Source organism: Oncorhynchus gorbuscha, linkage group LG24 (assembly GCF_021184085.1).
Source record: "Oncorhynchus gorbuscha isolate QuinsamMale2020 ecotype Even-year linkage group LG24, OgorEven_v1.0, whole genome shotgun sequence".
In the NCBI taxonomy this organism is placed as follows: Eukaryota; Metazoa; Chordata; class Actinopteri; order Salmoniformes; family Salmonidae; genus Oncorhynchus; species Oncorhynchus gorbuscha.
Window position 1 is genome coordinate 59,226,863 of NC_060196.1, and position 27,638 is coordinate 59,254,500.

At 46.1% G+C, this 27,638-nt stretch overlaps 2 protein-coding genes across 3 annotated transcripts; one reads left to right on the top strand and one right to left on the bottom strand.

Annotated features, from left to right (window-relative positions):
• Positions 1-1,380: 1,380 nt before the first annotated feature.
• srfbp1 (serum response factor binding protein 1) lies at positions 1,381-8,822 on the bottom strand. Its single transcript, XM_046325522.1, is given in 4 exon segments — positions 1,381-1,580; positions 1,583-2,875; positions 4,564-4,989; positions 8,568-8,822. Coding segments are annotated over 3 exon segments (1,794 nt in total). The 5' UTR covers positions 4,960-4,989; positions 8,568-8,822; the 3' UTR covers positions 1,381-1,475.
• maco1a (macoilin 1a) lies at positions 8,660-27,461 on the top strand. Of its 2 annotated transcripts, none has more exons than XM_046325520.1 (11): positions 8,660-8,928; positions 10,756-10,897; positions 11,176-11,302; positions 11,650-11,773; positions 18,886-19,064; positions 19,224-19,791; positions 20,148-20,306; positions 21,012-21,185; positions 22,460-22,580; positions 23,488-23,662; positions 24,409-27,461. In XM_046325520.1, exons 1-11 carry the CDS (start codon positions 8,849-8,851, stop codon positions 24,609-24,611), a joined length of 2,052 nt encoding a protein of 683 aa, XP_046181476.1. In that variant the 5' UTR covers positions 8,660-8,848; the 3' UTR covers positions 24,612-27,461. The 2 variants fall into 2 exon arrangements, with proteins under 2 accessions (XP_046181476.1, XP_046181477.1); XM_046325521.1 differs by lacking the exon at positions 8,660-8,928 and adding an exon at positions 8,948-9,662.
• The last annotated feature ends 177 nt before the right edge of the window (positions 27,462-27,638 follow it).

A 27,638-nucleotide genomic window follows, 5' to 3' on the forward strand; every position in this document is an offset into this window, starting at 1 on the left:
GTTGACAACATGACCGAGCAGCGCAAGATTACTGTTCGATTGGAGAAGGGCGCTCCTCACTCACCGTTTTTTGCCCGTTCTAGTCACAGGCCACAGACTGGTGCCCTACGGTTCAGCGTAATTGAATCCGCCCCTTGAATTGACTGAATGTCAAAATCAATCATGTCAAATCAAATCAAATTTCAAATCAAATTTTATTTGTCACATACACATGGTTAGCAGATGTTAATGCGAGTGTAGCGAAATGCTTGTGCTTCTAGTTCCGACAGTGCTGTAATAATCAACAAGTAATCTAGCTAACAAACATAGCTAGCTAATACAGGTTGATGCCATCGCTGGTGTAGGCCTCCATTTTTAATTGAACCTTTATGTAACTGTGTGGGCCTAAATCAGCATGTTTGTGCAACAGTATCTTCTAAATCAGAGAGGAATGGGCAAAGCGTGAGTGTTAGCGACGTGAAGTAAGATAAAACATTTAGTGGCACTCCAGTCTCCTTTTCACCTCATTTAACCTCATTTAACACCTGGTTAAATTAACAAAAGGTACAAGTGTGTGTGTGTGTGTGTGGGGGGGGCTTGTTTTCTATTGCGCCTTCATTGTTTCTCAAGCAAAGGGGGAGACCAATGACATCCCCGCTTCCCCTCAAACCAACTCCTTGAAGTTTACAGTTGTCTTAAAAAACACTTTTGCTGAAAAAAAAATAATATTTTTTAACCTTTGATGTGTGTACATTATTGTATTTCTGCTTAGGATATTGCATTTCAACAGCAAGAGTTCAGAAATCACTAGAGGACATTTTAAACGTAGCCAAAGATTACAAGAACCCATTCCTCTGGGAAACACTCACCAACACTTTGGTTCCCCACCAACACTTTGGTTCCCCACCAAAATTTGCCCTCCCATAGAGATCCTATTGGTAAGCTATATTCAAATTCTCAATTCCATGAACACCTCCCTGCCCTCTTCATTCGTTGTTATGTTAAACACTGAATTAAAGGTGCCCCTATTACCCACTGGGCTTACACAGGTTGAATCAACATTGTTTCCATGTTATTTCAATTAAAATGAACTTTTACCAATGCGGAATAGACGTTGAATTGACGTCTGTGCCCAGTTGGTACATTCTAACTCTATAATAAGTATAATCATTCTATTTTCATGGTTCCAACTGTTCACCCAAGTATTTAAAAAAAAATCTAAATCGCAAGTCAAAATCACAATTGGAATATTTGTTTAAGAATAAGGCCTAGATTTGGTCAGATCAACTTTTGTTTAAAACTTGATTGAACAGTATAAACCAATCAGAATGGAGAAAGCCTAATTGAAATTATATTAGAAGGTATGTGTTTCCACTCTAGGGTCACGGACAACTCATAAAGCAGAATGGATAACTTTTATTATTTAAAAACATAAAATACCCTCAAATAACATCAAAAATATTGTGATACATTTTGACCATATCGCCGGCCTTAGCTCAATCATCAAATTTGATCTTCTTTCCCTGGAAGGCCACTACTGCGGTCTGCTGCTCCTTCCTCTTCTTACTGGCCTCCCATGACGGGTGCAGGGCCTGTTGTGGTGGCTGAGATGAAGGGGTGGAGGAGAAGCCTCTGCCTTCCCGTTGCCTCCCGTCTCCCCCCTTCCCCTTCCAGAACCCCCATCATGTGACCCAGGACCCCGAGACGGGCCATCATTTCCCCCTCTTCCACGGTTCTTGAAGTCCCCTCCCCTACCCCCTCCTCGGCCCATACCCCTGCCTGCACCTCTACCCCTGCCTCTACCACCTCTGGAACCAGACAGACTGGAGCAGAAGATAGACTTCCCCTTGGAGTTCAGTCTGGCCTCTAGCTCATCCAGTTCAGTCTGGTGTGGCTTTAAGCTCTCCAGTGGTTCCAGCAGTGGGTTTTTCCCCAGTTCGCTGCTCTTCCCCTCCCCTCCAACTGGTGGCGCTGTAGTCGCATCACTCTTCTTTTTGAACTTGTTGACTTTCCCCAGGAAGAAATCATCGTTGTCGCTTTCATCCGACTGGGAGGACTGCTTATGGAAACGCTCTTCCGTGCTGTCGTCAAAATACTCCTTCTCGTCGTCCGAAGACTCCAAGTCGCTCTCCTCTTCCTCGTGATCATCATCAGAATCCTCTTCATCGTCCTGCTTGTTTTTAACATCTTTATTCTGAAGTTTAGTGACTTTCTGGGGTTTGGGGTCTTGAGTCTTCTGAGTGGCTGGAGTGTCCTTTGTGAGTTTCTGGACTACTTGCTTCTGTGGTGTATTTTTCATGGTAACTATGTTCTTGGTAGGTACTACTTGTGGGGCCTCTATTGTGAATGGAGTGGATGAGTCCAACAGAGTCTTAACGGCCTCTGACATCTCCGTGGGCTGAGGGTCAGCTACTGTATTCTCTATGGCCGATTCTTTATTCTCTATCGTGGAAACGTCGTCTTCTTCTGTAACCCTGACAGTCTTATCAACAGGTTGCTTTTCAAGAACAGCTGGTTCGTCAACCGTTAGACTCTCCGCGGGTGTTCCATCTTCCTCCTCATCCGCGGGTGTTCCATCTTCCTCCTCATCCATCTCTTCTTCATCTCCCTCTTCACCTTCCACCCCTCCTCCTCCTCCTCCATCACTGTCCCTCGGCTGCTCGATCACCTCGACCACTTTTAAAGGCTGCTTTCTAACCGTTTCCTTCTGGTCTCCTTTCTCTACTGACATCCTCTCATCCTTGAAGGCTTTAATGGCGGCTTTAATGGTGTCTATCTTCTTGCTGAACTGAGGGTGAGTGGCGATACGGGCTACAGCTCGGTCAGAAATGGTGGCCTTTGGGTTCTTACAGACAAACTCAAAACTCAGGTTCTTATGAAGGGCCGCCTTGGTCACCTAGAAATAATAATCAACAATTAGTATGGTCTGGTTTTGGGACTGTAAGTTAATTTGCAATGGTTTTGGGACTGACGTGAATACATGCACTACACCTGAATATTCACCGCAGTATTCAACTTCCAAGCAAGTAAAACAAATGTTCAGTACCAGTCAAATGTTTGGACACACCTACCCATTCAAAGTTTATTTTTTTAAACTATTTTCTACATTGTAGAATAATAGTGAAAACATCAAAACTATGAAATAACACAGAAACAAGTAGTTATCAAAAAAACTGTTAAATCAAAATATATTTTTATTTATTTATTATTTGTTCAAAGTAGCCAGACTTTGCCTTGATGAAAGCTTTGCACACTCTTGACATTCTCTCAACCCGGCTTCATGAGGTAGTCACCTGGAATGCATTTCAATTAACAGGTGTGCCTTCTTAAAATTTTCATTTGTGGAATTCCTTTCCTTCTTAATGCGTTTGAGCCAATCAGTTGTGTTGTGACAAGGTAGGGGTGGTATACAGAAGATAGCCCTCTTTGGTGAAAGACCAAGTCCATATTATGGCAAGAACAGCTCAAATAAGCAAAGACAAACGATGGTCCATCATTACTTTAAGACATGGAGGTCAGTCAATTCGGAAGTCATGGAAATTAAATTAATAGTTATCAGGACATATACTTTACTCACCAGTATCTCTACTTGCACATCATCATCTGCTCATTTATCACTCCAGTGTTAATCTGCTAAATTGTAACTATTCTCTCCTATGGCCTATTTATTGCCCACCTCCTCATGCCTGTTGCTCACACTGTATATAGACTTTCTTCCTACTGTGTCATTGACTTGTTTATTGTGTTATTGGCTTGTTTATTGTTTATTTATACATGTGTAACTCTGTTGTTGTCTGTGTCACACTGCTTTGCTTAATCTTGACCAGGTCGCAATTGTAAATGAGAACTTGTTCTCAACTAGCCTACCTGGTTAAATAAAGGTGTTCTCAACTAAATAAAGGTGTTCCTACCTGGTTAAATAAAGGTGTTCTCAACTAGCCTACCTGGTTAAATAAAGGTGTTCTCAACTAGCCTACCTGGTTAAATAAAGGTGTTCTCAACTAGCCTACCTGGTTAAATAAAGGTGTTCTCAACTAGCCTACCTGGTTAAATAAAGGTGTTCTCAAATACCTGGTTAAAAAAGGTGTTCTCAAAGCCTAAAATAAAGTTTCTCAGGGTTAAATTGTTCTCAACTGAAAAATAAAGGTGTTCTCAACTAGCCTACCTGGTTAAATAAAGGTGTTCTCAACTAGCCTACCTGGTTAAATAAAGTGTTCTCAACTAGCACCTGGTTAAATAAAGCTCACCTGGTTAAATAAAGGTGTTCTCAGCCTACCTGGTTAAATAAAGGTGTTCTCAACTAGCCTACCTGGTTAAATAAAAGGTGTTCTCAACTAATTATACCTACCTGGTTATTCCAAATAAAATAAAGGTGTTCTCAACTAGCCTACCTGGTTAAATAAAGTTGAAATAAAAAAATGTAAAAAAAAGTTTGAGGACATTGCATGAAAGGAAGTCACTCACTAGAATGTGTAGCAGCACATAGCCAATATCTTGGGAATTATACTACACAGTATTCCAAATAAGGAAGCCATAATAATAATAATAACGTAGGTGAGATGTAATTGGGGAAGAAGCACCCACCGGATCAGGTTTGAGTGTCTTCATCGCATGGATTTCTTCCAGCAGTCTGCCTACCCTCCTCCGGTTCCTCTCCAGATCTTCCTCCTTCCCCTTCTTCTTCTTCAGATCTGCCATCTGTCTAGTCAACTTCCTGATGACCAGCGCCCTCACCCTTTTCACCTCCTTCCTCATCCTCACCACCTCGTCGTTCAGGTTTAATGGAACTGGCTTACCGGGATCATCTGGCTTCTTCTTCTTCCTCCTCGGAATCTCTGGCTTCTTCTTTTTCTTCTTCTGAGCCGCTGTTTTCCTGTCTTTTGTCAGAAGCACGGGCTTATTGTCATTTTTGGGGAGTTCGGCCATTTTCTGTTTATTTGGATCCTCAGGGACCGCCTCGGTCTTCAGAATGTCGGCCATTTTCACTTGCTGTGTGTCGGTTGATGACATCTGTGGATGATACAGTAATGGGCAGAAGAGTGAGTGCACAGAAAGGGATAGCTTAAATACATATCCCCCCCCATCTCTTTCAGTCTTTGGGTGATACCTGTGAATGGCATGGCTAGATCTAGCTGAGGAACGGTCAACTCCATTGTCTTATATCGAAGGGGGAGTTGAGGTTTGACAACTCGCCTTGGGATTCTCAAACAACAACACTGAGTCACCATCAGTTGATACTGAAAACAGTTACCTTTTTAATATATATATCTATTTTTTACATGATTTAACTAGGCAAGAAGGTTAAGAACAAATTCTTATTTACAATGACGGCCTACCCCGGCCAACGCTGGACCAATTATGCGCCGCCCTATGGGACTCCCAATCACGGCCGGATGTGATACAGCCTGGAATCGAACCTGGGACTGTAGTGGTGCCTCTTGCACTGCGCCACTCAGCAGACCTAAACCTACATTTGTCCAGTACAACTGCTATCCTTCCGCGGGCGCTGAAATTTTGAAATTCTGAAAACTTTTAGAAAAACTTTTATTGAATACACCCATCTACGTTTTCCTCGTTTGTCTTTGGCTGATATTTCTTACATTCTGACCAGACCGGACATGTCTCACGCGTGAGTATTGCAAAATACACTTAGAAATCCATGTTATTCAATTATTGCAACCACACTGCTCATGGCCACCAATGAGCGTTTGCGATGCCAAGGGCTAAAATAGAAGTCAGTTATATTTCTGATGCAGATTGCGCTGCAAGTCCTGCCTCTCCCATCTCATTGGTTTATAGACAGGTACCCACATGCCATCTCCTCATTGGTTTATAGAAGCAGGTACCCACGTGCCATCTCCTCATTGGTTATACCCACGTGGGTGATTGAAAGATGAAATGTTTTGCAGGTCGTAGTGGTAATACTATGAAAGTGTAGATGGCAATCACCATATAAGTTCAAAAGATGAAAAAACCTGGAAGGAGGAGAGCTGACTAGAAACGATTCAGTTGGCCGTTTTATGTGTGGATTAATTGTCAGAGTAGAGGACCTTGTGCATTTCAGGTAAAATAACAACTCCATGTTTATATCCCAGGACAAATTAGCTAGCAACAGCAAGCTAGCTAAATAGGACAAATTAGCTAGCAAGTGCAAGCTAACTAGCCATACATGTTTTAATGCTTTTCGACCTGTCCACAAATGAATATCATTGGTTCAGAGTTTGTTTTGATATTTTAACCTGCGTGTCGTGATCGCTTTAGGTGTAGGGGGACAAAATACATTTATGCACGATAGTGCACACGCGCAGCCGTTTAAAAAAATGTTTTAGATTTTTTTTTTTTATTCAGGTCAACGATTTACATTCTTACATCATACAAAACAGAACGCAGGTATTAATGAGAAAATACTGAAACAAATATTTTAAAAAATTGAAAAACAATTTTACTGCAATTGTAATGATTTAGAAAAATGTTATTATTATTGTTCACAAGGGTTAATGTTTTAATAAAAGTTCAATTCAATTTTTAAAAAATGTAATTTTGGTATAGAATTTTGGAATTTGTTTGTGTATAAAGTATTTGGCAACAATAATAAAAAAAAAAAATCACAATAATTTCAGTGGTCTTGTTATCATTGCAATAGTAATCTATATTTTGTGTCAAAAACATAGGTCATAATGGTAAATAAGTATTTTGCAAGGTTTTCCCAAAATTCGGACATAAATTGACAGAACAAGTGAGACAGATTCTCAACTTTTTCACAGAAAACGCAGATATCAATCGCCACAAATAAGGATATCATAGAATTACATGGATATATCTTATGTAAAATTTTAAAGTGCACTTCCTTAACTTTATTTGGTATACAGTATTTGTAAGGCCTTAACCGGGCATTTTTCCAGACAATGTCAGGAATAAGCATGTTCCAGAAAAACTTTGCTCTCGTTGTAAGTTGGTTTTGTGAATAAAGAATGTCTTATTATTTATTACAAGATTTCTCAAGTAAGATGGTCTATATTTATAGATATATATAAACTGAAAGATTTATAGATATATACACACACAGTGGGGCAAAAAAAGTATTTAGTCAGCTACCATTGGTGCAAGTTCTCCCACTTAAAAAGATGAGGCCTGTAATTTTCATCATAGGTACACTTCGACTATGACAGACAAAATGAGAGAAAAAAAATCCAGAAAATCACATTGTAGGATTTTTAATGAATTTATTTGCAAATTATGGTGGAAAATAAGTAGGTCTTGTTGATCTCTTTACAAGTAGCAGGATTTACACACAACGATAATGCGGGGTACACACAACGGGACAGTCCCTCTGCCTTGGACAGAAGTCCCAAGTATAGAAAGATCTCTTTGTAAGCCAATTATTTAATATATTTTTGGTTTTCTTAATTTTAGGAGAAATTTAAATGTCTGACTAAGTGTTTTTTTTGACAGATGTATTCCTAAATATTTAACACAGTCCTTTACAGGAATATTTTATATTTCTTTATCATTAAAGTCAAATAAACATAAGATTTCACATTTGGAAACATTCAACATTAATCCTGATGCAATAGAAAATGCAGTTAGAGCATTAAGGGCGACCTGGTCTTTGTCTCTTTAAAAAAAAGAGTAGTATCAGCAGCCAGTTGGGACATTTTGATTTCTTTGTTAAAAATGGTTAAGCCATACAAATTTGCATCAGTCAGAATATCTAGAGATAGAAGTTCCACAACCAAAATGAATAAAAATTGTGAAATTGGCCATCCCTGTCGTACACTTGTTGATACTGAATCTTTGGAAGTATTACGGTTTAGTAATACAGAACTATTTATATCTTTGTCAAATATGCGAATTACTTAGATACAATTTTCACCAAATCCCAAAAGTTTAAGAGACCGAAAGAGAAATTAATGTTCAATTGTGTCAAAGGCTTTACAGAAGTCTAAAAATAAGACAACCGCATCTGAGTCAATTGCATCTGAATAATCTATAGGGTCCAAGACTAAACGAATGTTAGAGTTTGACGCGCGCAGCCGGTTTGGGTTCCGTGATACCTACTTACTACGTCAGATGAGACTCAATTGGCACATGCAAATTCGTGCTGAGTTGCGCAACACAAATGAGATGGTTTTGTATTCGATAAGTTTTTATTGCAAGTATGAATTTCAGGTAAACGCTTTCAGAATTGACACCTTTACATGAATAAAATGGTGATTCAAGTGTTGTTGCTAGAAAATCCTGCAACCAGTGGATATAAAAGAGAACGGAGTTGAGCCGTTCCTCTGCCGAGGTAGAGCCACAACATTAGCTAGTATGTAACCACATACAGTATGAGTAAATGTAAATGCAATGGTGTAATTAATACCAGCTACATTACGGTGGCTAATTTCCCATCAACTGCTAACAGGGCTAGTTAGCTAATGAAAGTTAGCATATTTTCAAGCATGGCCGAGGAAGCAGCATTGCTAGAGCATTTGTTAAAACTTTATCAACAATATATATATATATCAGAGATGACAGCTTTATTTTTTTATAATGCACTACAGTTATCACAGCGCAAATTTAAATGTAATCAAAATCACTCATACCGTCAAAGTATAAATTCGAGAAAGATTTAGTCCATACAAGAGGCAGCCATGTTTTTTCTACGTAGACGTATCAATGACGTAGTCACGTTGGCGTGCGTCGTGGCGTTTGACGGAAAGAGGGAGGGCCCACGATACAGTGTTTTTATTTCTTGCTTTTGTTTCACGTCCAGAAAATAACAGCAATGGTGGATATTTAAAGAAATGTCCATATCAGATCGTTCGTGTGACATTTTCGTAATAATTACCGCATTGATATCAGAGCCAAATCCACAGGAGGGAGGATGAAGCGGCGCAATGCGGACTGCAGCAAGCTCCGACGCCCGTTAAAACGGAACCGAATCACCGAGGGTATATATAGCAGGTACCGACGGAAAGAAAGGGGGCTCTAGTTAGGGGGCATGATCGTACAATAATGGCGGCTGAGATATAGCAGACAAGACACTCAGCTGTCGTGTATAGTGTCAGATGACCCCCTGCTTTCGCGTTTACTATTCGTCTTCGAATGTCTAATAGATTTTGTTTCTGAACTTAAGGCCTAAGTTAACTAACGTGTAGTGTTACTTATGTAGTAGTAACAACAGCGGCTGCTAGTTAACTCGGTAGCGAATTCTGACAGTTCAATGGATTTGTTCCTAAATGTAAACAGCACTGACCGCGTTCACATTGACGACAATTCAAAAGCCATTGGAAAATGTGCTGAAATTGCATACATATTTATACGATTGCACGGTGAATTGGTGTCTGCTTTAGAACGAGCTGGTCATCTAACCCAAACATGAGGACATTTTATATTGTACGCCCTGTAATTCCTAGCGATCCGAAGCTTGACGGTTCTTCTTATACTTTTGACATTTCAGTGCTTTGTCAGTAGCAGAGCCTCCATTGATAACACCGCAATGAGAAAAGCCCTGACATGAACACAGGTTTTAGTGTTCTTGTTCTCTTCAGTCTTCTGATAGTCCCACGGCACTGTCTGGCACTGTGGATTTCTGGCCTTGAATGTACGGTATGAACAAAGAGTAAAGCTTTGGACCAGAGAAGTATGATGGGACTGAAAGCAGAACAAGTGCCCAACAATGAATGTATATCAACTATGTGGGGGGATACGTCAGGATTCATTACAGATCAAATTCAGTGGTACATGCCTCTCTTTAAAACATTGGGAAAACGTGTGGTCTTGTGGTTGCAGGTGACCTCTAAGCGTGACTGAAATAAAGAGAATGATGTTCCAGCTATAAACACTGAATGACTGTGGTACTGATCATATATCACTGCCAATTTTTGTCTAGCTTTGGTTCCAGGGTGGTAGTGACACGTGTTCTCTTATGAGTTAGTGGAGGAACACACATTAACAGCTTGGACCAGAGCTACTTTTCTTCTCTTTGTTTTGGCTTCCTCGCTCTCCGGTTGACAGTGCTTCAAGAAATCTCACAATGTTTCTCTGTCCCATTCTTATCTCTTTCTCTTTCCCTCTCTCCACCCTCTCTCTTTCTCACTCTCTATCTTCCCCTCTCTCTTTCTCACTCTATCTTCCCCTCTCTCTTTCTCACTCTCTATCTTCACCCTCCTATCTTCCCCTCTCTCTTTCTCACTCTCTATCTTCCCCTCTCTCTTTCTCACTCTCTATCTTCCCCTCTCTCTTTCTCACTCTCTATCTTCCCCTCTCTCTTTCTCACTCTCTATCTTCCCCTCTCTCTTTCTCACTCTCTATCTTCCCCTCTCTCTTTCTCACTCTATCTTCCCCTCTCTCCACCCTCCTATCTTCCCCTCTCTCCACCCTCCTATCTTCCCCTCTCTCCACCCTCCTCTATCTTCCCCTCTCTCCACCCTCCTCTATCTTCCCCTCTCTCCACCCTCCTCTATCTTCCCCTCTCTCCACCCTCCTCTATCTTCCCCTCTCTCCACCCTCCTCTATCTTCCCCTCTCTCCACCCTCCTCTATCTTCCCCTCTCTCCACCCTCCTCTATCTTCCCCTTCCCCTCTCTCCACCCTCCTATCTTCCCCTCTCTCCACCCTCCTATCTTCCCCTCTCTCCTCCCTCCTATCTTCCCCTCTCTCCACCCTCCTATCTTCCCCTCTCTCTTTCTCACTCTCTATCTTCCCCTCTCTCTTTCTCACTCTCTATCTTCCCCTCTCTCCACCCTCCTATCTTCCCCTCTCTCCCCCTCCCCCTCTCTCCCTCTCTCAGTACCTTCCTGTACCTGAAGTTTCTGGTGGTGTGGGTGCTGGTGCTGCTGGCAGACTTTGTGTTGGAGTTCAGGTTTGAGTACCTGTGGCCCTTCTGGCTCTTCATACGCAGTGTCTACGACTCCTTCAGATACCAGGGGCTGGTAAGTGTGTGTGTGAGAGAGCTTACTCGTGAGATTTTGACGTGAAAGATGGCTGCACGATTGTATATTATTGCATACTGACCACATTTCTCTCTCTCTCTCTCTCTCTCTCTCTCTCTCTCTCTCTCTCTGTCTCTGTCTCTGTCTCTGTCTCTGTCTCTGTCTCTGTCTCTGTCTCTGTCTCTGTCTCTGTCTCTGTCTCTGTCTCTCTCTCTCTCTCTCTCTCTCTCTCTCTCTCTCTCTCTCTCTCTCTCTCTCTCTCTCTCTCTCTCTCTCAGGCGTTCTCAGTGTTCTTTGTGTGTGTGGCGTTTACGTCTGACATCATCTGCCTCCTCTTTATCCCTGTCCAATGGCTGTTCTTCGCTGCCAGCACCTACGTCTGGGTCCAGTATGTCTGGCACACAGGTCAGTTAACATCAGCACACTCTGTCCCATAATTAGATTTATCTTTCCCACAATGCATTGGCTTAATCCTGGGTGTCATGTGATTTTAATATGTGTATGTATACACAGTTATCAAATGTGTATGTACATTTTATGTAGTCAAATATGCATGTACAAAATAAATGATATTTCTTTGTCCGTGTTTACACAGGCAGCCTCAGTTTTGATCTTTTAGCCGCTAATTGGTCTTTTGACAAATCAGATCTTGCCAATAATTGGACAAAAGATCAGAATTGGTCTGTCTGTGTAAACTCAGTGTGATAGTGTAAGCCTGTCTCCCATCTTGGCCCCTCCCCCCCCTTGCACAGAGAGAGGAGTGTGCCTGCCCACCGTATCGCTATGGATACTGTTTGTTTACATGGAAGCTGCCATCCGCTTCAAGGACCTGAAGAACTTCCATGTGGACCTGTGTCGGCCCTTCGCAGCTCACTGGTAACCTGTCACCTGTTGTTCTAACCCTACCTGACCTACTCCCTAGCTTATGGTAGTAACCTGTTGTTCTAGCCCTACCTGACCTACTCCCTAGCTTATGGCAGTAACCTGTTGTTCTAACCCTACCTGACCTACTCCCTAGCTTATGGTAGTAACCTGTTGTTCTAGCCCTACCTGACCTACTCCCTAGCTTATGGCAGTAACCTGTTGTTCTAGCCCTACCTGACCTACTCCCTAGCTTATGGTAGTAACCTGTTGTTCTAGCCCTACCTGACCTACTCCCTAGCTTATGGCAGTAACCTGTTGTTCTAACCCTACCTGACCTACTCCCTAGCTTATGGTAGTAACCTGTTGTTCTAGCCCTACCTGACCTACTCCCTAGCTTATGGCAGTAACCTGTTGTTCTAGCCCTACCTGACCTACTCCCTAGCTTATGGCAGTAACCTTGTCACCTGTTGTTCTAACCCTACCTGACCTACTCCCTAGCTTATGGCAGTAACCTGTTGTTCTAACCCTACCGGACCTACTCCCTAGCTTATGGCAGTAACCTTGTCACCTGTTGTTCTAACCCTACCTGACCTACTCCCTAGCTTATGGCAGTAACCTGTTGTTCTAACCCTACCGGACCTACTCCCTAGCTTATGGCAGTAACCTGTTGTTCTAGCCCTACCTGACCTACTCCCTAGCTTATGGCAGTAACCTGTTGTTCTAGCCCTACCTGACCTACTCCCTAGCTTATGGCAGTAACCTGTTGTTCTAGCCCTACCTGACCTACTCCCTAGCTTATGGCAGTAACCTGTTGTTCTAGCCCTACCTGACCTACTCCCTAGCTTATGGCAGTAACCTGTTGTTCTAGCACTACCTGACCTACTCCCTAGCTTATGGCAGTAACCTGTTGTTCTAGCCCTACCTGACCTACTCCCTAGCTTATGGCAGTAACCTTGTCACCTATTGTTCTAACCCTACCTGACCTACTCCCTAGCTTATGGCAATAACCTGTTGTTCTAACACTACCTGACCTACTCCCTAGCTTATGGCAGTAACCTGTTGTTCTAACACTACCTGACCTACTCCCTAGCTTATGGCAGTAACCTGTTGTTCTAACACTACCTGACCTACTCCCTAGCTTATGGCAGTAACCTGTTGTTCTAGCCCTACCTGACCTACTCCCTAGCTTATGGCAGTAACCTGTTGTTCTAGCCCTACCTGACCTACTCCCTAGCTTATGGCAGTAACCTGTTGTTCTAGCCCTACCTGACCTACTCCCTAGCTTATGGCAGTAACCTGTTGTTCTAGCCCTACCTGACCTACTCCCTAGCTTATGGCAGTAACCTGTTGTTCTAACACTACCTGATCTACTCCCTAGCTTATGGCAGTAACCTGTTGTTCTAGCCCTACCTGACCTACTCCCTAGCTTATGGCAGTAACCTGTTGTTCTAGCCCTACCTGACCTACTCCCTAGCTTATGGCAGTAACCTGTTGTTCTAACACTACCTGATCTACTCCCTAGCTTATGGCAGTAACCTGTTGTTCTAGCCCTACCTGACCTACTCCCTAGCTTATGGCAGTAACCTGTTGTTCTAGCCCTACCTGACCTACTCCCTAGCTTATGGCAGTAACCTGTTGTTCTAGCCCTACCTGACCTACTCCCTAGCTTATGGCAGTAACCTGTTGTTCTAGCCCTACCTGACCTACTCCCTAGCTTATGGCAGTAACCTGTTGTTCTAACCCTACCTGACCTACTCCCTAGCTTATGGCAGTAACCTGTTGTTCTAACTCTACCTGACCTACTCCCTAGCTTATGGCAGTAACCTGTTGTTCTAACCCTACCTGACCTACTCCCTAGCTTATGGCAGTAACCTGTTGTTCTAACTCTACCTGACCTACTCCATAGCTTATGGCAGTAACCTGTTGTTCTAACTCTACCTGACCTACTCCCTATCTTATGGCAGTAACCTGTTGTTCTAACCCTACCGGACCTACTCCCTAGCTTATGGCAGTAACCTGTTGTTCTAACCCTACCGGACCTACTCCCTAGCTTATGGCAGTAACCTGTTGTTCTAACCCTACCTGACCTACTCCCTAGCTTATGGCAGTAACCTGTTGTTCTAACCCTACCTGACCTACTCCCTAGCTTATGGCAGTAACCTGTTGTTCTAACCCTACCTGATCTACTCCCTAGCTTATGGCAGTAACCTGTTGTTCTAACCCTACCTGACCTACTCCCTAGCTTATGGCAGTAACCTGTTGTTCTAACCCTACCTGACCTACTCCCTAGCTTATGGCAGTAACCACAGGACCAAGCACATTGTAGAAAAGGTCATCTACATTCTCAAAAAGGTTTAAAAAATAATAATTTTGATTAATGCAACAATTGGACAATGGATATAGATACTCCAAACCTTTTTATTTATTTTAGTAATAATCTATCAGATAATGACTTAATTATAGCACATAAAACTAACTATTAATCTATTTTTATTATAATTTTTTAAATTATAATTTTTTGGAAATTCAGGTTTTACATTTGATAATTGCCACTTATTTTCCTTAGAATGCACTCGTATACACTTTCTTATTGTAGCGGGTATTTTTCTCAATACAATTTGTTTAAAATAAAGAAAATTATATGTATCTCATTTGCATAAATACACCCGCTGCACTTGCATATATGAATAGATTAACAAAAAGGGGTGGGGCTTCAACCACTAAACTTGCTCTGTCTACCCTACCTGCATTGTTTATACTAGATGTCTTCATGGGTATGTGTAATTTTAACAGACTTGTCCGGAAGGGCCCGTACAAATCCGAACGCGGCAGCTGCAGTCGAGAGATTGAGAAATGGTATAATTTATGCTGATGCTCCAGCTTTCCAGGAGAGTGGAGCGTGTCGCTTGTGGTCGTCAAATCATAAATCAAAGAGGCAATAGGCTAAAGTCATAGCGCCTCGCTCTGAACGTTCCCAGAACACATTTGGTCTGTTCTTTAAAGGTTCCCCGACTGTTTTGTTAGGTTGTGGGAACAGTTTGGTGGTTACATTGTGGGGACGTCACAAAATATACACTATATGACCAAATATATTTGGACACCTGCTCGTCGAACATTTCATTCCAAAATAATGGGCATTAATATATAGTTGGTCCCCCTGGAGTCTGTTATAACAGCCTCCACTCTCCTGGGAAGGCTTTCCACTAGATGTTGGAACATTGCTGCTATAACAGCCTCCACTCTTCTGGGAAGGATTTCCACTAGATGTTAGAACATTGCTGCTATAACAGCCTCCACTCTTCTGGGAAGGCTTTCCACTAGATGTTGGAACATTGCTGCTATAACAGCCTCCACTCTTCTGGGAAGGCTTTCCACTAGATGTTGGAACATTGCTGCTATAACAGCCTCCACTCTTCTGGGAAGGCTTTCCACTAGATGTTGGAACATTGCTGCTATAACAGCCTCCACTCATCTGGGAAGGCTTTCCACTAGATGTTGGAACATTGCTGCTATAACAGCCTCCACTCTTCTGGGAAGGCTTTCCACTAGATGTTGGAACATTGCTGCTATAACAGCCTCCACTCTTCTAGGAAGGCTTTCCACTAGATGTTGGAACATTGCTGCTATAACAGCCTCCACTCTTCTGGGAAGGCTTTCCACTAGATGTTGGAACATTGCTGCTATAACAACCTCCACTCTTCTGGGAAGGCTTTCCACTAGATGTTGGAACATTGCTGCTATAACAGCCTCCACTCTTCTGGGAAGTCTTTCCACTAGATGTTGGAACATTGCTGCTATAACAGCCTCCACTCTTCTGGGAAGGCTTTCCACTAGATGTTGGAACATTGCTGCTATAACAACCTCCACTCTTCTGGGAAGGCTTTCCACTAGATGTTCCACTAGATGTTGGAACATTGCTGCGGGGACTTGCTTCCATTCAGCCACAAGAGCATTAGTGTTAAGATTACCCTTCACTGGAACTAAGGGGCCTAGCGCGAACCATGGAAAAACAGCCCCAGACCATTATTCCTCCTCCACCAAACTTTACAGTTGGCCCAGATTCGTCCGTCGGACTGCTAGCTGGTGAAGCGCGATTCATCACTCCAGAGTCCACATTTCCACGGCCGTAATATTAAATGGGGAAAAAACATCAGGCACAAGCAAGAGTATGAAGCAGGAGTAACATGAAAGTAATCAATCCAAGTGATAAGTGGATTTTGCATCCCTCAAACATAGGAAATAGATGGTGGAAAAAGACAGATCCTCAGGTGGGCGGGGCATGTGTGTTGTTAAACCTCCATTGCCTAAGCAATTACAATGTGTATCAACAAAAGGGGAAACTATTCTTCTACGCTGAACACGAAGTAGAAATCTTTCATTATTTTTCTTCATTTTGCTATGACAACCATAGCAAAAGTTTGTGCTAACTATTTTCTCCTTCCCCTCTCTGCCCTCGTCCCTCCATCTCTCTGCCCTCGTCCCTCCACCTCTCTGCCCTCGTCCCTCCACCTCTCTGCCCTCGTCCCTCCACCTCTCTGCCCTCGTCCCTCCACCTCTCTGCCCTCGTCCCTCCACCTCTCTGCCCTCGTCCCTCCATCTCTCTGCCCTCGTCCCTCCACCTCTCTGCCCTCGTCCCTCCACCTCTCTGCCCTCGTCCCTCCACCTCTCTGCCCTCGTCCCTCCACCTCTCTGCCCTCGTCCCTCCACCTCTCTGCCCTCGTCCCTCCACCTCTCTGCCCTCGTCCCTCCATCCTCTACCTCTCTGCCCTCGTCCCTCCATCTCTCTGCCCTCGTCCCTCCATCCTCTACCTCTCTGCCCTCGTCCCTCCATCTCTCTGCCCTCGTCCCTCCACCTCTCTGCCCTCGTCCCTCCACCTCTCTGCCCTCGTCCCTCCACCTCTCTGCCCTCGTCCCTCCACCTCTCTGCCCTCGTCCCTCCACCTCTCTGCCCTCTCTGCCCTCCCCTCCACCTCTCTGCCCTCGTCCCTCCACCTCTCTGCCCTCGTCCCTCCACCTCTCTGCCCTCGTCCCTCCACCTCTCTGCCCTCGTCCCTCCACCTCTCTGCCCTCGTCCCTCCACCTCTCTGCCCTCGTCCCTCCACCTCTCTGCCCTCGTCCCTCCACCTCTCTGCCCTCGTCCCTCCACCTCTCTGCCCTCGTCCCTCCACCTCTCTGCCCTCGTCCCTCCACCTCACTGCCCTCGTCCCTCCACCTCACTGCCCTCGTCCCTCCACCTCACTGCCCTCGTCCCTCCACCTCTCTGCCCTCGTCCCTCCACCTCTCTGCCCTCGTCCCTCCACCTCTCTGCCCTCGTCCCTCCACCTCTCTGCCCTCGTCCCTCCACCTCTCTGCCCTCGTCCCTCCACCTCTCTGCCCTCGTCCCTCCACCTCTCTGCCCTCGTCCCTCCACCTCTCTGCCCTCGTCCCTCCACCTCTCTGCCCTCGTCCCTCCACCTCTCTGCCCTCGTCCCTCCACCTCTCTGCCCTCGTCCCTCCACCTCTCTGCCCTCGTCCCTCCACCTCTCTGCCCTCGTCCCTCCACCTCTCTGCCCTCGTCCCTCCACCTCTCTGCCCTCGTCCCTCCACCTCTCTGCCCTCGTCCCTCCACCTCTCTGCCCTCGTCCCTCCACCTCTCTGCCCTCGTCTCTCTGCCCTCGTCCCTCCGCCCTCGTCCCTCCATCCTCTACCTCTCTGCCCTCGTCTCTCTGCCCTCGTCCCTCTGCCCTCGTCCCTCGTCCCTCCACCTCTCTGCCCTCGTCCCTCCACCTCTCTGCCCTCGTCCCTCCACCTCTCTGCCCTCGTCTCTCTGCCCTCGTCCCTCCATCCTCGTCCCTCTGCCATCGTCCCTCTGCCATCGTCCCTCCATCCTCCACCTCTCTACCCTCGTCCCTCTGCCCTCGTCCCTCCATCCTCTACCTCTCTGCCCTCGTCCCTCCACCGCTCTACCCTCGTCTCTCTGCCCTCGTCCCTCCATCCTCCACCTCTCTGCCCTCGTCCCTCCACCTCTCTGCCCTCGTCCCTCCATCCTCCACCTCTGCCCTCGTCCCTCCATCCTCCACCTCTCTGCCCTCGTCCCTCCATCCTCCACCTCTCTGCCCTCGTCCCTCCACCTCTCTGCCCTCGTCCCTCCACCTCTCTGCCCTCGTCCCTCCACCTCTCTGCCCTCGTCTCTCTGCCCTCGTCCGTCCATCCTCTACCTCTCGGCCCTCGTCCCCCCACCTCTCTGCCCTCGTCCCTCCATCCTCCACCTCTCTGCCCTCGTCCCTCCACCTCTCTGCCCTCGTCCCTCCACCTCTCTGCCCTCGTCCCTCCACCTCTCTGCCCTCGTCTCTCTGCCCTCGTCCGTCCATCCTCTACCTCTCTGCCCTCGTCCCTCCACCTCTCTACCCTCGTCTCTCTGCCCTCGTCCCTCCATCCTCCACCTCTCTGCCCTCGTCCCTCCACCTCTCTACCCTCGTCTCTCTGCCCTCGTCCCTCCACCTCTCTACCCTCGTCTCTCTGCCCTCGTCCCTCCACCTCTCCACCCTCCACCTCTCTGCCCTACATCCTCCACCTCTCTGCCCTTGTCCCTCTACCTCTCTACCCTCGTCCCTCCACCCTCCACCTCTCTGCCCTCGTCCCTCCACCCTCCACCTCTCTGCCCTCGTCCCTCCACCCTCCACCTCTCTGCCCTCGTCCCTCCACCCTCCACCTCTCTGCCCTCGTCCCTCCACCCTCCACCTCTCTGCCCTCGTCCCTCCACCCTCCACCTCTCTGCCCTCGTCCCTCCACCCTCCACCTCTCTGCCCTCGTCGTCCCTCCACCCTCCACCTCTCTGCCCTCGTCCCTCCACCCTCCACCTCTCTGCCCTCGTCCCTCCACCCTCCACCTCTCTGCCCTCGTCCCTCCACCCTCCACCCCTCTGCCCTCGTCCCTCCACCCTCCACCCCTCTGCCCTCGTCCCTCCACCCTCCACCTCTCTGCCCTCGTCCCTCCACCCTCCACCTCTCTGCCCTCGTCCCTCCACCTCTCTGCCCTCATCCCTCCACCCTCCACCTCTCTGCCCTCGTCCCTCCACCCTCCACCTCTCTGCCCTCGTCCCTCCACCCTCCACCTCTCTGCCCTCGTCCCTCTCCCTCTGTTAGTATTGGCTACCCGGTGGTGACTCTGGGCTTTGGCTTTAAGAGCTACGTCAGCTACAAGATGAGACTGAGGAAACAGAAAGAGGTGCAGAAGGAGAATGAGTTCTACATGCAGCTCCTACAGCAGGCTCTGCCCCCAGAGCAACAGATGCTTCAGAGACAGGAGAGAGAGGCAGAGGAGGGTGAGAGGGAGCATGCAGTACACACACACACACACACATACACACACTTCACTTTACCCTGAGCAACAGATGTTCCGCCAACAATTGGAAGGTGATAGACAAACACACACTGTTGTAATCTTACCTGACCTCTTCCTAACCTCGTTTCCTCCTCTCTAGCGGCTAAAGCTGTGTCATCAGATGTGGACCCTACCCCGCCGGTTTCCCAAAATGGGGCAACTCCCGGTAAGAAGACCCTCGTTAACGCTTCCGTTCCCTTACCGGAACTGGAGTTCCGGGAGAAAGGGAGAGACGGGAACAGCAAGGAACGGGAGGGCAAACAACAACAACAACAACACACAATAGGAATCAACAACAACAGTATCCTCCACACACTGGACTCCACATTACAGGAGACGGAGTATATGGAGAACATGAGGGGGAAGAGACTGAACAACGACCTCGGAGGAGGAGAGATCACACACACAGGCAACACACACACTCCCAAAGAGGAGGTGGGGGGAACAGGGGGAGGGAAGAACTGCAAAAATGCCAGCGGAGGCGGTGTGGCCACAAACTCCTCCCCTCGGAATCACAGCGCCACCAATGGGACCGCGCCGTCATCTGGCGTGTCCAATAAGAACGAGAAAAAGACAAAGTCTGCGGGGAAGGGAGGAGCCAATCAGAAGGATCCCGTGGAGAACTGTATTCCCAATAATCAACTGGGCAAGCCTGACGCTCTCGTGCGGTAAGACACACACACACACAGGCCCATAGCCAACGTGCACCGGCATGCATATAGACGAGCCGGTTTCACCCTCTCCTTGACTTTTCAGGCCGACTATGATGCAGTCGGGCTTCTCACAGCTGTGTGTGTGTGTGTGTGTGTGTGTGTGTGTGTGTGTGTGTGTGTGTGTGTGTGTGTGTGTGTGTGTGTGTGTGTGTGTGTGTGTGTGTGTGTGTGTGTGTGTGTGTGTGTGTGTGTCAGATTTCATACGATGTGTGTAGCTGTTATGTTAAACAGCTATTCATGTGAAACTGCGATGTAGTCTACCTTAAACATAGCCCTTGTCCTTGTTCTTCCTCTTCCTCTCCTCTCTCTAGGTTGGAGCAGGATGTGAAGCGGCTGAAGGCAGACCTGCAGGCGAGCCGCCAGTTGGAGGCAGATTTACGTTCTCACCTCTCCTCCCTGACCAGCCAGGACAGGAGTCTGCGCTCAGAGCTGGGCCAGCTGCGACAAGACAACGAGATGCTGCAGAACAAGTAGGAACACACACTTGAAGCCTGGGACAAAGCCAAGGATCTCAGAGTATTGGCACGATGTAGAGGATCGACCTGAGCATAATATCACTCACCGTGATCACATAAAGAGATGTTTTCTTTTGGATGCAAGCTGATCTTTTGATCAGGGATTGTGTTTCTGGATTCCAACATGTAGATTCATTCTGACTTAGAAACTCGGGGAACAAACTTTTTGGCTGTTTTTTGTGTGTGTGTGTTTGTGTGCTCCACAGTGCTGACGTGTGTGTGTGTGCGCTCCACAGTGCTGACGTGTGTGTGTGTGTGTGTGTGTGTATGTGTGTGTGCTCCACAGTGTTGACGCGTGTGTGCGTGCTCCACAGTGTTGACGCGTGTGTGCGTGCTCCACAGTGTTGACGCGTGTGTGCGTGCTCCACAGTGTTGACGCGTGTGTGCGTGCTCCACAGTGTTGACGCGTGTGTGCGTGCTCCACAGTGTTGACGCGTGTGTGCGTGCTCCACAGTGTTGACGCGTGTGTGCGTGCTCCACAGTGTTGACGCGTGTGTGCGTGCTCCACAGTGTTGACGCGTGTGTGCGTGCTCCACAGTGCTGACGTGTGTGTGCGCCACAGTGTTGACGTGTGTGTGTGTGTGCTCCACAGTGTTGACGTGTGTGTGTGTGCTCCACAGTGCTGACGTGTGTGTGTGTGTGTGTGTGTGTGCTCCACAGTGCTGACCAGGCCAAGCAGAAGGACAAGCAGACCATCTCCCAGCTAGAGAAGAGGCTGAAGGCAGAGCAGGAGGCCCGGGCGCTGGCGGAGAAACAGCTGGCTGACGAGAGGAAGAGGAAGAAGGTGGAGGAAGCCACCGCAGCCCGGGCTGTAGCACTAGCCGTAGCCTCCAGGTAAACACTCACACCAGGGTTTCCGTTAGCCGGTTTCCGTTAGCCGGTTTCCGTTAGCCGGTTTCCGTTAACCGGTTTCCGTTAGCACGTTAGTTTTCTTGTCCAATACATTTATTTTTTAATTTTTTTAATGCCGATAAATAAAATTGGTGCCGGCCAATCGACCAGGAGATGAAGAAACAATCCCAGTGTAAAATAATGTCTTTTTTTAGCCTCTCCATTGGTGGAAATACCAGTCGATGGAAATACATTTGATTGGTCATGCTTATCGGTCTATAAGGTCATTTGCATAATTTAGTGGAATTAAATTGGCGCACGTGTACAGTATATTTGTTACGTAATCTTATTTATTATACACCTACAACATACACCGATACAGAACCGTTGAGTAGAAAGTCTGTCCCGTCGGGCACGAGCTTCCGCAGCATCCCAAAACGTCAACGGGAGACGGGCTCTGTCAGCGCGTCCCACATCACTTTGCAATGAGCTGGAGGCAGTATGCAAACATATACGTAGTTGTCTGAAACCTGAAATGTTTTAATACATGATGTGAGGCATGTCTTGCTTTGTGTCTCCCCTCAAACATCTTTCTATAGGATATGTTCGTCTCTGTCCAATGAAACCGCTCGCATCTTCTGTGCCCTTTTGACGACAGTGTTTTCCCGCCAATTGTGCTATGGAACGGACATTCGCAAATGACCTACTGCCTTGTGTGCGTTGCTGCGCTTATAATGTGAAGAAAATAATCATCGTTCAACATTTTAAGCTAAATGTTTTTATCTGTTGCATTGGACACATTGCTTTTTAATACAGCCTTGGTCTACTGGTTGTATGAATGTGGGATCTATCGTCCCACAACTGTCCCAGAGTCAGTTTGGAATAGGCTATTTCTTTCTTGACAAGCTGACCAATGGAATAGGTAGGCTAAACGTTGCTACTATAGTAGGTTGACATAGGCTAGTGGTTTTGCTGTTCGTTAGTCGTCTTGTTGGCCGAGGAAGAGTAAATATGGACAGTTATTCTGACAAGTTCAAAGTGCACATCAGAATTCGGTAAGAAGGAGTGCACAATCGTTGCATCTTCGTGTTTCTGTTAATATGAATGTCCATTCAAATTACTCACTGGATCTCTGTCAGGGGTGAGTGTACTGACTCCCTTGATCTCTGTCAGGGGTGAGTGTACTGACTCTCTTTTCTCTCTGTCAGGGGTGAGTGTACTGACTCCCTTGATCTCTGTCAGGGGTGAGTGTACTGACTCTCTTTTCTCTCTGTCAGGGGTGAGTGTACTGACTCCCTGCGTGGGCGGATCAGAGAGTTGGAGACAGAGTGTAAGAAACTCAACATCGACGTGAAACTCGAAGAAGAGCACATTAGAGAGCTGGAGGGGAAGTGCCAGGTGAGTCCATCCTTCAATCTTAGATATTTATCCTTTCTGTGAGCTCGCCGTCTCAGAAATGATGTATCAGCAAGGTGCTGCTGATTCCTTTACTGGGACATGGCTGAAAACAACATTATATTCCTTCTCTAAATTGAAGGTTTTTTTTTTTTCAATTTGAATTATTTTACTCTGAGCCAGAGCGAATTACATATTTGTACTTTTTCATACTGGTCCCCCTGTGGGAAGGGAACCCACAACCCTGGTGTTGTAAGTGGCATGCACAACCAACTGAGCCTTATGAGGAGTTAGTTTGTGGTTTCAGATGTTCATGATGAGGTGTTGATGTCTACTCTCTCTCCTCCCTCCCCCCACTCTTCTCTCTCTCCTCCCTCCCTCTTCTCTCTCTCCTCCCTCCCTCCCTCCCTCTTCTCTCTCCTCCCTCCCTCCCTCCCTCTTCTCTCTCTCCTCCCTCCCTCCTTCTCTCTCTCCTCCCTCCCTCCTTCTCTCCTCCCTCCCTCCTTCTCTCCTCCTCCTCCTTCTCTCTCCCTCTCCTCTCCTCCTCTCTCCTCCCTCCCCCTCTTCTCTCTCTCCCTCCCTCCCCCTCTTCTCTCCTCTCTCTCCCCCTCTTCTCTCTCTCCTCCCTCCTCCCTCTTCTCTCTCTCCCTCCCTCCTCCTCTTCTCTCTCTCTCCTCCCTCCCTCCTCCTCTTCTCTCTCTCTCCCCCTCCTCTCTCTCTCTCCTCCCTCCTCTTCTCTCTCACTCTCCTCCCTCCCCCTCCTCTTCTCTCTCACTCTCCCTCCCTCCCCCTCCTCTTCTCTCTCCTCCCTCCCTCCCCCCTCCTCTTCTCTCTCCTCCCTCCCCCTCCTCTTCTCTCTCTCCTCCCATCCCCCCTCCTCTTCTCTCCTCCCTCCCCTTTCTCTCTCTAGGAGCTGCGTAAGTACAAGGAGAATGAGAAGGACATGGAGGTGTTGATGTCTGCGCTGTCGGCCATGCAGGATAAAACCCAGCACCTGGAGAACAGCCTGTCTGCAGAGACCAGGATCAAACTAGACCTCTTCTCTGCCCTGGGGGACGCCAAGAGACAGCTGGAGATCGCACAAGGTACAGTTCCCTTCCCTGCCCCACTACCGCGGTACGACAGCGACCGGCTTCTAGCGGAGCCATTGTGTTCATAGACTCTAGGATCAAACTCTGAAAGCTGGATTGCAGAAGATTCACTAGCATTACCTCAGGGTTTCATCTACCATCCCATAAACAGCATTACCTCAGGGTTTCATCTACCATTACATAAACAACATTACCTCAGGGTTTCATCTGCCATCCCATAAACAGCATTACCTCAGGGTTTCATCTGCCATCCCATAAACAGCATTACCTCAGGGTTTCATCTGCCATCCCATAAACAGCATTACCTCAGGGTTTCATCTGCCATCCCATAAACAGCATTACCTCAGGGTTTCATCTACCATTACATAAACAACATTACCTCAGGGTTTCATCTACCATTACATAAACAACATTACCTCAGGGTTTCATCTACCATCCCATAAACAGCATTACCTCAGGGTTTCATCTACCATTACATAAACAACATTACCTCAGGGTTTCATCTGCCATCCCATAAACAACATTACCTCAGGGTTTCATCTGCCATCCCATAAACAGCATTACCTCAGGGTTTCATCTACCATCCCATAAACAGCATTACCTCAGGGTTTCATCTACCATCCCATAAACAGGGTACTCTGCTGCCTGATCCAGAGATGTCAGCAACATGAAGAGAATGGCCACAAAGTGAGAAGCTATCTGTCATCTAACCCCCCCCCCCCCCCCCTCCTCCCCCCCAGGTCAGACCCACCAGAGAGACCAGGAGATAGCAGAGCTGAAGCAGAAGATAGCTGAAGTGATGGCGGTGATGCCCAGTATCTCCTACAGCAACGACAGCAGCAGCCTCAGTCCCGTTACGCCACACTACTCCTCCACGTTCATGGACAATAGTCCCTCCTCTCTTGATCCCAATGCATCTGTCTACCAGCCACTCAAAAAGTGACAGTAGCACACACACATATTAATACACACTAACACACTTACTCACAAGGCAGCGTACATAGTCCCATTACACACATTTTTTCATACATACAAAGATAAATACTTTTGGTCATGTTTTTGGGAAGCGATAGGAAATTTTTCTCGGGAGGTGTCTAGTACTAGCCTCTCAAAAATGGGACACACCAGACCCAATTGGTCATGGGTTTGTTCCCATGGCGATGCTTTAAAAAAAATTGTTGTCTGTTTTTGGAACAGATGGAGAGGTTGTGTAAAACGACAGTTGACGTTTTAGGGATTGAGATGTTGACGTTTTAGGGATTGAGATGTTGACGTTTTAGGGATTGAGATGTTGACGTTTTAGGGATTGAGATGTTGACGTTTTAGGGATTGAGTCATTCTGTTTTAACTGGTAAGAGAGACCTAAAGGGACATCGGGTTGACAAGGACGCTGTCCAAAATAACACCCTATTCCCTATTTTGACCCGGGCCCAGTGGGAGATGGAGGCAGATGAGGACTGGCTGGTTAGTTGATATGAGTATTTAGAAAGATTCATTGTATTTTGCTCGGTCACTCTTTCTTTCAGTCAGGGATTCATGATCGCTCTCTCTTCTCTCTCCATTCTAGTTCAGGTTTTTTTTATTTACTTTGAGTGTATTGCCAAACTTCTCTTGGTTTTAAATGAAACAACTGAAACATTTTGAATTGTTAAAATGGCACCTTCTGTGAGTTTGATTATGGATGTAAAATACTTTGTTCGTGTTTTGGTTTAATCGCCCTAAAGTGTGGTTTTGTTTTTTTAAAGTGACACATTTCAGTTTTAGTTATGATGACAATGGTAATATCATCATAACTAAATGTACAGATCGGCAATTTGTACATTATTCCATTTTTTGAAAACTGTAACTGACTCCAAACGGCGTCCGGGATTTTATCAATTAACTCAAAACACTCCTGTTTTGGAGCGTGAACTCAAAACACTCCGGTCAAGAAATCCATAAATCTCTCAAAATAGGATTGTCAATAAATATGACCTGGTAACTGTCTAGAGGTTAAGTAATGTCATCTGTTTGCTGTTAAATGTACTGCAACCTGTCTCTCTCCTTTCGGACCAAATTACAATCTGTTGTTCGGCCATATAACTAAAAACATACTGGATTTAATGATGTCTAAGGTAACTGATATTTTACCTGTTGTCAATTTCACTGTGCCTTGCAATTCCTTTTTATTTGTAATTTTATTTTTTAAAGTAGTTAGTATAATGAGTTATTTAGTCGATCTTGATATAGGACCCTCCCTCCAGGCTGTGTCTCAATAACGTGAACTTTCTGACAAGTGTGGTACATATGGTGAAAGCTTATCCAGGCCTCTCACCTATCATGAAGGAAGGAAGTCAGTGTAGTGGATGGAGATGTCCCCTTATTTCTCACCATCTCCCATGCAGCCCCAGTATCCCCTTTCTACTAGGCCCCGTTCGCTGATGCAACACTGACCCAAGTAAACAATGGGAGTTAGGAACGACCCTGTCCGCCAAACAGCTATTTAAATATGTCTGGGGCCTACAGTTTTACCTGGCCAAGCCATGGGGTCAGGAAAACAAACACCAGGCCTTTATGTCCAATACTACAGTAGCCCAGAGTGGACATCTATCTGTTTACAACCAGGGTTTTGGGGTCCAATTCCATTTCAATTCCAGGCAATTCAGGAAGTACACTGACATTCCAATGTAATAAGGGAAAATGTGGAATTGGAATTTGGTTAACTCTCTGAATTGAAATGGAATTGACCCCCGAAACCCTGTTTTACAACCATGTACATTATTACATAGCGATAAATGTTCTAGTATTTCAGTTCAATGTGCCACGGTTTTTGGTGTTTTCTTAAATACAGCTCCCTCTCCATTTCGTCAGATTGATGTATCTCTAAGTTTGCTTTAGGTTTGGATCAAAATCATCAGAACATGGCTACACGTTGTTGTGCTCATCTATTTGACATGTAGTTTTTTTTTTCGACATTCATTGAAAGCAAGTCGAGTAATTGGTTAGATTTGACTCACTCGCTGCACTATTATTGCGCTTATTTATGTGGTGCAGCCATTTATTGTTTTCTCTAAGTATTATGTTTGGATTTTCTCTCAATCTCTTTCTAGAATGAGTCCAGGTCTGTTTCTGCGCATGCCATCTCTTTATGGAATTGCCCCCCCCCCCCCCCCCCAAAAAAAATGTCTTGACAACTCCCACTGAGTTGGCAAACAAGCGCTAACAGGTCTGGGACCAGGCGAATCTCTTTCCGCCCGGGATGAACGTGTGACGTGTATGTATTTGGGAAGTTACACCCTGCCCACTGGGCACACGCAGGTTGAATCAACTTTGTTTCCACATTTCAATGGAATTACATTGAACCCACTGGAATAGACATTGAATTAACTGTGACCAGTTTGCCGTGTTTTTCTGCTGTAGGGTGAAGTTGCCCCGTCACAAGACGGCGATCTTGGGTCAATTTGACATTTCCCCACTATTGTTAAAATTAGGATTAGGGGAGAGGAAGCTGATCCTGGATCCTAGAGGAAACGTCATCCCGGAGCCGTGTTTTCTCATGTTTCCTACCTGGAAAGTATTTGTGTGGATCATAATAACGGATTTGTGACCTGTTTTTTTTTTTTTTTAATATGTTCTACATGTTTTAATGGGAAAGAAAATAAGTGTTTCGTTTCTCCTGTTTTCGTTGTTCCACTATGTTTTCTCTCAACGTGAAGATGGTTTCGGCCGCGGCCAAACTCCTCACTTTGGGGCCCTAACCGGGAATTAAAGAACTATCTTGCAGGCGATGACGATGCAAGCTGTTTGAGAACAATCTGTGTTTGTGTTTCTTTCTCTCGCAGATATTCATTATCTATAATTATGTTTACGTGTACACATTGTTTAGACTACTAAATCTACCCGAGCAGTTTTAGATCTTTGAAAGGATGACACGGCGGGATACAGGTTGGACCTAGTGAGTCAGGTGAAGATAATACCACAGTGAGAATGA

Bases quoted from the DNA above. Each gene is read 5' to 3' on its own strand.
- maco1a (XM_046325520.1), top strand. From the start codon at position 8,849: ATGAAGCGGCGCAATGCGGACTGCAGCAAGCTCCGACGCCCGTTAAAA. The intron at 8,929-10,755 runs GTACCGACGGAA...TCCCTCTCTCAG, and splicing joins ACCGAGGGTATATATAGCAG to TACCTTCCTGTACCTGAAGT. The intron at 22,581-23,487 runs GTGAGTCCATCC...TTCTCTCTCTAG, and splicing joins AGCTGGAGGGGAAGTGCCAG to GAGCTGCGTAAGTACAAGGA.